General features: G+C 37.7%; 1 protein-coding gene across 1 annotated transcript; it reads right to left on the bottom strand.

Moving 5' to 3' along the window:
* Window positions 1-103: 103 nt before the first annotated feature.
* On the bottom strand, window positions 104-9,320 carry LOC143848031 (putative methyltransferase PMT2). Its single transcript, XM_077356802.1, has 7 exons — window positions 9,169-9,320; window positions 7,582-8,233; window positions 6,754-6,964; window positions 6,255-6,549; window positions 2,426-2,815; window positions 1,219-1,296; window positions 104-724 (listed from the first exon to the last, which is right to left on the bottom strand). The coding sequence occupies exons 2-7, from the start codon at window positions 8,224-8,226 to the stop codon at window positions 502-504; spliced, it is 1,842 nt and encodes a 613-aa protein (XP_077212917.1). The 5' UTR covers window positions 8,227-8,233; window positions 9,169-9,320; the 3' UTR covers window positions 104-501.
* Window positions 9,321-10,376: the final 1,056 nt, after the last annotated feature.

Raw genomic sequence — 10,376 nt, 5'->3', positions numbered from 1 at the left:
CGCAAGCTAAAGTCCCTAGCAAATCCCTTATTTGTGAGATTTTATGCAAATAAGACTGAATTTCTCTAAGAACAGTAAGCTTTAATAAGAAATAAATCCCCAATTCCTCTTAACTCAATAGATGTGACTTTCCATTAAACAAAGGGAGCTGATATATTCCGCCCTTTTTCACAGAATAGATCATTGGAATACAAATCAAAATCAAAATCAAATGCAGTTGGAGAGCCAGATACAACAACAAAACGATAAATTAGAGAACACAAAACATTAACAGCATAATCTAGAACTTTAGCTTTTAGAATACAACAAAATCACATACTTTAGCATAACTTAGCATCGAACGAGGAGAGCGCTCTTCAGATCTCCAAATCACCAGCAAAAATTTCTTCGCCAAAAGAAAAAGTTCTTCGATGGGTTTAAACAGGTCTACTGATCATCCCTGACCGAGGAAAATAGTGCGAGAGCCATGTTCTTCTTTTCAAAAGAAGGCCCTTTTTCTAATTAGCTAGAGGTGGTGTTTCCAACCCAGTACTGTTTGACAGCTACCAAAATTTTCTCGGGCACAAGTGGGCCATCCTCATGATCCACCATTTTAGTAGTCCATCTCATCCCACTCACAATCTTTTGCACCTTGATAACAGAATCAACTTCATCGCGAATGATAACAGCTCCTTCTGGTCGTAAGATACGGTCCATCTCCAACAGAATGTCTTCTAGTTTACACCTAGCTCAATTGCATATGAGTGTAAGATGCTTCCCAAGCAACAGATGTAGAAAGCAAGCAACATAGGTACTAATGTATCACAGAATATATCACAATCCCGAATGGGCACTGAAAATAGAATAGTCGTGCAATTATGCTTAATTTACTAGTACGCCTACTTCATTTCTCTAACTACATGTGATGTGTTATTTAGTCAGTATAGAATGATGAAAAACTATATAAGCTACAGTTTTTCTCTAAATACATGTGATGGCTACATAGGGTCTAATGTATCTTGGAATATCATATCCTGAATAGTTGTGCAGTTGTGCAGTTGTGCTTACATTTACTAGAAAGCCTACTTCTGAACAGTTTTTCTCTAGCCAAATGTGATGTGCTAGGATTTAGTCCGTATGGAAAGATGAAATACAATATAGACTAGAGTTTTTATCTAACAACATGTGATGAGCTGTGATTTAGTTGGCATGGAACAATGAAATATTATATAGGCTTACTTGTTCTGGTACAAGCTGAAAAGACCATTTGCGTGAATAAGGTCATACGTCCTTGGGTAAGTGGAAAAGCCTTCGCACCTGAACCAAGACAAGCAAAGAAATGTTACTTAAAATCACTTTGAAAGGGAGAGTTCTAACTTTCAGAAATACAATTATTTTGAATTTACTTCTTCTACTTTTTTTTTGACAAATTTAAAAATAAAATAAAATAAATAAGAGTATTTTGACAAAAGATAAAATGAATGGAGCACTCTAATCCATGCCACAGATAAATATACTTCTGTCAACACATTAATTTAGCACCTTTATTTGTCGATGGTTGCTCCTTTGGCAACCCAGGTAAGGCAGGAATTGGAGGCATTTTTTGGAATTCTTCGGGCAACATCATCTACTGCTATGCGGGCCCAATCAGCCTCACTGATTCCACAAAGCCAAGGTCCGGGCTCTTCACCAAGGATTGACCATTTTCATCACACAGATGGAGGGCAATTTGGAAGTGGAAAGTGATTCCTCTTAACACAATCTCGTCGGCCAAAGGGATGTGCGATGGGACGTGGAAACTAGGAAACTAGCTAATCTTATGGATGAGAATAGAGATCTATGTTTCTATGATGTATTCTCTTTCTCTCTAATTCCTAGCTGATCGACTTTCCAAATCAAGAGCATCTAGTGTCTCATTGTATATGGGGCGATCTTTACACAACCTGATGTGCACTTGTAATCCTTTTATTCCTTAATAAAATTGGTAACTATTTCAAAAAAAAAACAGAGAAAAAAAATTAGCACCTTAATACCCACTTTCACAACATTTCCTTGCAACTAAACTTGAAGTAGCAAGGGGCTATATGGTGCACCTAACAGGGTTCCATCACTATGATTCTATGAACACTCTACATGGATGAACATCTCATCTCCAATGGGAAGCCTTCAGAAAAATGAGATGGAACATCAAGACATGCCAACTACAAGAATATACGAGAGAATATAAACCTTAATCTTTCCTTTGCAGATGATGTTTAACGAAAGAATAATAATAAGAGTAAAGACTAATCTGAATTTTTTTTTGAAAGGTGCAAATATGAAAAAAGGTCAAATCCAAAGAAGGAAAACAAAAAGATATCATCAATAAAGAAATCATGCACTAAGATTTGATGATTTGAGGGCAATTTCTAGAATAAAGTATGGATTAGGTTTCAGAAAATCATACCAGTCATGATAAATGCCAATTAGACCTCGCTCATATATGACACCCAGGGTATTTTTCTCAGCAATAGTAGGCACAACATTCATAACCCATAATTTTGAAGATTCAAGTGCAGCTGCAAAACCTCCAAAACCAGCATTCATATCCATCATGTTGCGATACCTCCCTGAGTCAATGTACTTATTGATCCTCTGATAAGCGTGTACATGCTTCTTCCATAATCTATTGTCCTCCTGGTACGACGCAATAGAGACCCCAGGGATGGACCCACTAGTAATTCTGGGAGGGACAGAATTGAGCCGATCTGGAAACGTTTTCAACTCCCCACCAGCAACTTCATCCATGCTGTTAACCTCGGGATAAGGAGTTACACATGCCGACATCTTCTTGTACCTAAATATCACCAAAAACAGCAAGTTTGAATAATTCAAAGCTGATGAATAGTAATGAATTTAAAAAATTATACTTTCCATTAAAACAAAGGAAGAAACCAGAAAAGTATTCCATTGTTACGAGTTTAAGCTCACAGAAAATCAGGTAAAAGAATAGTCAATGACAGAGTTTTAAATAGGAGTTACACGATCCAACGTTTTTGTGTACCTAAATATCACCAAAAACAGCGAGTTTGAAGAATGCAAAGTTGATGAATAGTACAAAATTCTGAAGAGCGCAAAGTTGATGGATAGTACAGGAGCTAAAAATTAGAGTTTCCATTAGAACAAAAGAAGAATTGTTATGGGTTTAAGCCCACAGAAAATCAAGTAAAAGAATAGTCAATGACAGATTTTAAGCCTACACCTCTCTCTATAAGACCAATTTTGCAACCATGTATGCTCTTGTGATGAATAATAAATAAATAATATACATTTCTCCTGTGAATTACATGTTATCCATCTTAGTGATAAATTGCTCACAGTGACCGCAGCACAAATGAATCAAGATTCAGCTCATAGTTCAGTTCCCGCGCGCCCCCCCTCAAAAAAAAAAAAGAAAAAGAAAAAGAAAAAAGAATCAAGTTTCAGCTACTTCAAATAGCCACGGCAATTCAGAACTACTGTAACAATGCTAGTATTTTGGTATATCCACTGTGCAACAGATCATTGCCCAGGAGTAGTTTTCAAAAATACAAGGGAGCTTTGAGTGGGTTCTGACTGCAGTTTACGGACCAACCGACCTTAGGAGGAGAGGCTAATGGAAGGAATTCAATGAAATTAAGATGAACTGGGATCATCCATGGATCATACAAGGAGATTTCAACACCATTTTGTTCTCGTATAAGACAAGTAGGAACAGTTGGGTGACAAGAAGGATGAAACAATTTCTGAATTTTATAAATATGAATGGATTGATGGATACCTTACATGGCTTTAGTTTCAATTGGTCAACAAATGTTGATTCTAAAATAAATTTGTTGTATTTGATTAATAGGAATAGGAGGATTTTTAAAGATTGAGGAAAAGGTATGAATAAAAAAATGAAACCACTCATGGCTATCCTTTTTTTTTTTCATATTTCTCATGGAAACTTTATTTTTCTGTCTTTTTAAAGTGTTTTGATCCTGTTTTTGGCTGCCTTGATAGATTTCTGGTTCGTAAAACTGGGAAGAGCACTTTAACAGTTAGCCAATTTTCTTTCCTTCATGCTATATTTGATCACTCTCCTCTTATCCTCGAAACTGAAGGCTTGGAATGGGCCCAATGCCTTCTTCTAGGTAATAGAACCTATGGCTTTAGTTTCCAGATTTCAAGTCTCTTATGATTATTGGAGTCAGAAGGGCAATGGGAATGAGGAGAATAGTCTATCTTGCACGCTCAAACTATTGAAGAAAAATATTAAGGAACGGAAGATAAGGAAATTCGGGAATATAACTAGGAAAAAGGAACTAATTCTTGGTGAGTTGGGGCAAACTGAAAGGCAGAGGAAGCGAGAAGATTATCGGTAGTGGAGTATCCTTAAAATAAACATATCGGCAGTGGAATGGTTGAGAGGATGGATCTTAAGAAAGACTATAGAGGTTTTAAAATGGGAAGAAATAGCATGGGGACAACAATCTATGGCCATTTGGCTGAAAGAGGGGGGGGGTGTCAAACTACATCCTTCTTCTAAGGTACACGAGTGCGAGAAAAAGAAATGACAAAATAAGATGTCTTTTGATTAGGGGAAGGCTTGAATGAGACTTTGGAAACGCTAGTTAGTGCATGAAGAATAGATACCAAAATAGAATGCCCTGTGATTATGGGACGGCTAGAAGACTTGGGAAAGGTGGAGAACGAGATTGTTGAGTACCATCGTTGACGGAAACGCCTTGGGGAGGTGGGAAACGTGTTTCCCTAGAAACACATTTTGGAAATGTTTCTGAAACGTGAAAAAATTGGAGAAATCTTTCCAAAATGTATGGGAAACAGTGGGAAACGTATGGAAAACTTTTGTGAAATATGCGTGAAACGTATGAGAACCGTACGAGAAACGTGTGAAAATATATGTGAATGAATAGGAAACGTATGTGAAACATACGGGAAACATTTTATAGAAATCACGTATGTTAAAGAAGTTAAATAGGAGAATGTGTGCAAACTTAAATTGGAAGGGGTTCTTGGCATTGTAAACAATCAAATAGAAATTATAATCTATTAGGAAAATGGCTTTGAAGACTTGGAGGAAAACAATGCACTTTGGAGATCTATAATTACAAGGATGTAGGGGAAGGGAAGGGATGTGTGGGAGAGGGAGGTACCTGGATAGTGGTAAAGGCTTGGTGGGTGTGCGCATGGCGCTCGATTTGTGGTGTCGAATAGTCATTTAAGTCGTTCAATAGATGATTTTGTATCCCTTCTAGAATTTCTTGAAAAAGGTATTTGTGTCTTTTACCATGTTGGATAGAAGGATTTGAGCCTCACATCCCAAAGGTTTTCTATTACTTTGTCTTTCTTCCTCGTGTGTGGGTGGGTGTGGGTGGTCGTGGGGTGTGTGTGTGTGTGTTGGAGGGTTGGGGGGAGGATTGGTGGGAGATCAGAAATGAGAAATTCAATTTTTTTTTATTCAAATCAAATGAGAATTGTGGGAAAATGGCCTTTTATATGCCCTTACAATGTAAATGGACTAAATTGCACCCCACTTAACCTAGAGACCAAAAGCCACTACTAATATGGTCAAATAACCAAACTACGCCTAAGAAGACTACAAAGATCTAAAAGGACGTCTACAATTGCCAGAATGGCCAAACTACCCTTGCTTAATGACAAATGGGTAAAAGAAATGAGGGACCATAAAATTATCACTACATGTTTAAATGAACCAATGGAACAAACCTATGCCAAGGAGATATACTGGCTGATGTAGTGAATCTTAGAGGATGCTCCTGCATCAGACTCCTAACTCATCATGGAAACTAACTCACTTAAAGTCCTACAAATACAAGGCGCCTTATATTGCAATGTGGGCCTTTATGGTCACTTAGCAACTTAAGCTGTTAATTACAAATGACTTAAATGCCCCTATCATTTAAGATTTTGTAATAGGCAGATGAGCCCCATTTTAAGCACCTACAGCTTAAAGAAACCAAGTGGCCACCTCCTATAACTTAAAAGACTTAAAAAAATAGAATATGGATCCTAGGATGATTCCCATCAACTAATAAGGAATAAGATTAACTATACCACATACAACAAACACTATAATACCCAATATTGTACACAAAGTTGCAAAATAAGCCACGGCACCAAATTAGTCCGATGAAATTATTCTACTTGCCCAGTCACAAATAAATAACCATAATCTATCACCATCCTAGCATGAATCCAAAGCCAAAATAATAATAATAATAGGAACATACCAGACATCATCTGCATTGGTTGATTCACACATACTTATGCCCGAGCCATCTTGTCTCTCAGGACAAGAATCAGAATTTATTCTCTTCCTCCAAATGGCCATTTCACCCTTCTCATACTTCTTTTCCCAGCAAAGAAGATTCGCAATCTCTTCAATCTTTCTTTGTTCCTCCTGGAGTTCCTCTTTTGGACGTTGCCATGCTTTGTAGTTATTCTTCCAATTGATAGGAGGACCTGAAAGTATCCAGTACCCACCAGGTCTGAGAACCCTATCCACTTCCATCATGTACATTCCATCTGCAAAGAGAAAATAGAAGTAATGATGTAAGACATAGCTGTGGCAACCAACAAATTGATCCAATTACTCGGAAGAGACGAGATAACCTTGATTAGAACATCATGCGATTTAAAAAAAGAAAGCAGCACAAAGATCTTTAAATTGAAAATGATGACTTATATTCAACACAAAATAAAAAACAAGGGTTAGCGATTAGTCCTCACCATTTGAACCCCATTGTATCAAACACCGTGAACAGTGCGCCATATCAAAGGATCGAGATGGGTATGGGAGTTTTATGGTTCCAAGAACCCCAATAACTGCAGGCACGCCTCTCTCCAAAGCAAACTGCACTTGTGCCTCGTGTGAGTCTCTAGGCGCGAATGACATGGCTAGTACATTTCTTTTCAGTAGGTATGCACCCCAGCTCGCAACCTACAACATTTTTCAATCATCAGTGGATCAATTACAATTGAATCAGTTTTTTAAAATGCTTGGCCAAGTACTCAAAGGACTCACCCAGTCAACCCAAATTAACTCAAACTCGAGTTGAAATAAAGGGGACTTTGTTAAAACCCAAAATAACTCAATCAAGTAATCAGAAAACTTGATCAGGTACTCCAAGAACTTGATCGGCACTTGAAAAGTTAGACCAAATAGTTCAATAACTCAAAATATTCAGACAACATACAAAAACTCAAAATATTCAGACTACGTATAGAAGCTATTTAAACTTGAAAAATCCAATCAATTAGTCGATAGAGTCTCAAGTTGATTAAAGTCTTGGTCTCTTAAAAGACCAAAATAATTTATTGAATTTTAAAATTTGTAACTGACTAATACTATTAACTAACTACATCTCAAATGAACCGACAAATTAAACCTCAACCACTCATGTTTTAGACACCTTGCATAGAGCCAAATTGTATATAAACAACTAGAGTGTGATTCCTCAATAGAGGGAGTGGCAAGTGTGTGCGCCGGTAGGGAGTGCGTGAGTGCGCGAGTTCATTGGCATAGATTGGTAAGAAAACTGGAAGAATTCCACTTACCCCACAACCTGTGTCCAGGGCAGTTCTGACTGTCCCATTGGCAATTGGGACCACAGTTGCAAGTTGGTCAATGTACGCATCTGCCCCTTGGGGAAACTGTGTCCCTCCACCAGGAAATCTAAACACATTGCCCTCGTATTGGACCCAGTTCTGGATAGCCTTCTCAATTGTCAAACTCTTATAGGGAACATTTGCATAGGGGACATAATCACGACTCTTAGGCCACGGAAATGGTGTCACATAACCTTTGGGTGCTGGGATAAGGCAATACAGTTTTTCATTCTCTGGAGGGCAATGCCTCTCTCTGTAATTCATATTCTCTCTAGGAAAGGTCATTGCTCGCTTTTGATCTTGGCATGGAGTATAATCAGTGTATGGAGCATCACATGGCTCGAACACACGGGGTTTCGATTCAGAAACATCAACAGTATCACTTGCGCCGCCGTGATGGGTCTCAAAATTCAAATTAGGCATTACACTGCAGCCTGTCTGCTTGGTGATCTCCAGAGCTATGCTGTCTCCCTTTCCAAAACCACTTTTTTTCCATGCACCCAAAATATAGAAGAAGCAACACAAACCAAACACAATAAACATAGACACCGAGTTCCGAGTTCTGCTGTCAGTCGAATTCATTTTCAGAGCCATAATGTACCTGAAATAGCAAACTGATGAGAGAGAGAGAGAGAGAGAGAGAGAGAGAGAGAGTTACAATAAACTAAAGTGCAATATATATCAATGCAAACAAAAACTATGTAATACAATTTCCTATTCATCATAACGCCATTTCAAGGCTTCAATAAATCTATTTTGCTCATTATAATAAACTAATTTTAAAGGTCATTACTGTAAACTGGAATTGGAGAGAGTTGAGCACTTGCAACTGAGGATCTAGGGATACATATCCATTTAGATGAAAATAAGTCAAATAAAATGGCAAAAAGAATCATCGTGTTACAATGTGTGAGGTTGACCGCATGGGCTCAATTTTGAGATCTCTGAACCCAACTGACAAGGGCTTAGGGCCAATTAGAAGATTAACATTCTCAGAGAACATTCTTTAAAAAATCATGGGTCCAATTATAATTTGAATCAAACACAGTTGAGCCCGAAGATCCAGGGATAAAAAATAAAAAAAACTATTTCGATGAAAATCAGTCAAAACAATGGAAAAGAGAATTATTTTCTTTCAGTGGGTGAAATTAAGCCCATGAGCTCACAATGTAATCTCTAACATTTTTGGAAAACGTTCTTTAAAAACTCATCGATCTCCTCATAAAAAAACAGATTAAATCGATGATCCACGACTAGATGAATTGCTTAAGCAGTTAGAGTGGGGAGGATTTATCCCCTTTAAAGACAAAGAAAAACGTTAAAGGGGGTGAATTTATCCTCAAGCTGTGTACCATTCTCACAGAAACTGTTAAAGGGAGGGAATGATCACATCTAGCATCAAATCGAGCTAAAAACTAACAAAAAGAGTACAAATAGCAGAACGATCTGAACAGATAGAAAAAGTTTTAAAATCCAAAAATACAGATCGCGAAAAAAGAACAGATCTAGAATAAGAGTTGAGTTTCGAACGCTTACACGGATTTCGGATCTCGAGATTTCTCAAGATAGAACACTAGTTCATTTTGTGGCAGAAAATCCTCTTCTTTTAAATCATTCAAAAAAAAAAATCCTCTTCTTTGAATGAGCAATTGAGGGAAAAAAAAAACCCTAGCTTGTGAGAGAGAGAGAGAGAGTTTGCAAAAGAGTATTAATAAGCAGATGATGATAAAAAGACGCGTCTCTCTAGAGGAATTTTATTCCGTACAAAACAAGGGAAAATCTCGGTCGCATTTTTTTCTTTTTTATATTTTTAAATTGGGAAATATATTCGCCCCTTTTTCTTCGCTGTGCCACTCGGTTATTGTGTGGAAGGTGGTCGTAAATACACAAGATGGGGCTGGAGTAGGGAAGAAAAGGGGGAGAGTTTATCACTTCTCTTTTGAATTTAGGCATTAATTACTCTATTCCCTTAGCTCGTGCTAGAATGCGCCGTGTGCATAGTGCTCCCCACATTCTAACATGCTACCCAGGCTGGTGGCTCTCTCCTATCCATAGCCTTACACGTGGCATGGGGTGCTCTGACTCTGACTATTTCACATAATGGGACATAATTGGTGGTTGTCGGTAAAATAAAAAAAGGGGAGTGATAAATCGACTCCCCAAATTGATAAATCAACTCCTCATGTGTCTTTCTCTCTCCTCTAGGTTAGAGAGAGAAAGAGGAGGAGATAGACACATGGGAGTCGATTTATCACTGCCCTAAAAAAAAGTATAGATGTTCGCTCCACCGTGTTTTTACCTTTTATAACTGCACTAACTCACCTTGTCCTCTCAATTTTTTTTTTTTTTAATTGGCTTTAGCTCAAAAAAAGTAACCTTTTGACAGCTCATTTAATATTAAAAGACAATAGAAGTTACGTCAATTATAACGTGGAAATGCAAATATCGGTGCCTGAAAAATAATGATTTATCTATTTTTCCGATTGATGTGACGTATTTTGCGGCTAAGTGTTGAAAGTTGATCAATTTTCACTTTCACGTGGGGGGCAACGGGTCATGAAGTATAAGATCAGGGGAGTGACAAATCGACTCCCCATGTGTCTTTCTCTCTCCTCTAGGTTAGAGAGAGAAAGAGGAGAGAGAAAGAGGAGAGAGAAAGACACATGGGAGTCGATTTATCCATTTGGTAAGATTATTCCATCATTTTGAACTTCGAAGACTAGATTAGTATTCACACGAACCAC

The sequence above is a fragment of the Tasmannia lanceolata genome, unplaced genomic scaffold, assembly GCF_043159265.1.
Source record: "Tasmannia lanceolata isolate RefF3 unplaced genomic scaffold, GAP_Taslan_0.1 ptg000016l, whole genome shotgun sequence".
Taxonomy (NCBI): Eukaryota; Viridiplantae; Streptophyta; class Magnoliopsida; order Canellales; family Winteraceae; genus Tasmannia; species Tasmannia lanceolata.
The sequence above is the reverse complement of the archived record's forward strand: the minus strand, read 5'-3'. Positions and strand labels throughout refer to the sequence as shown.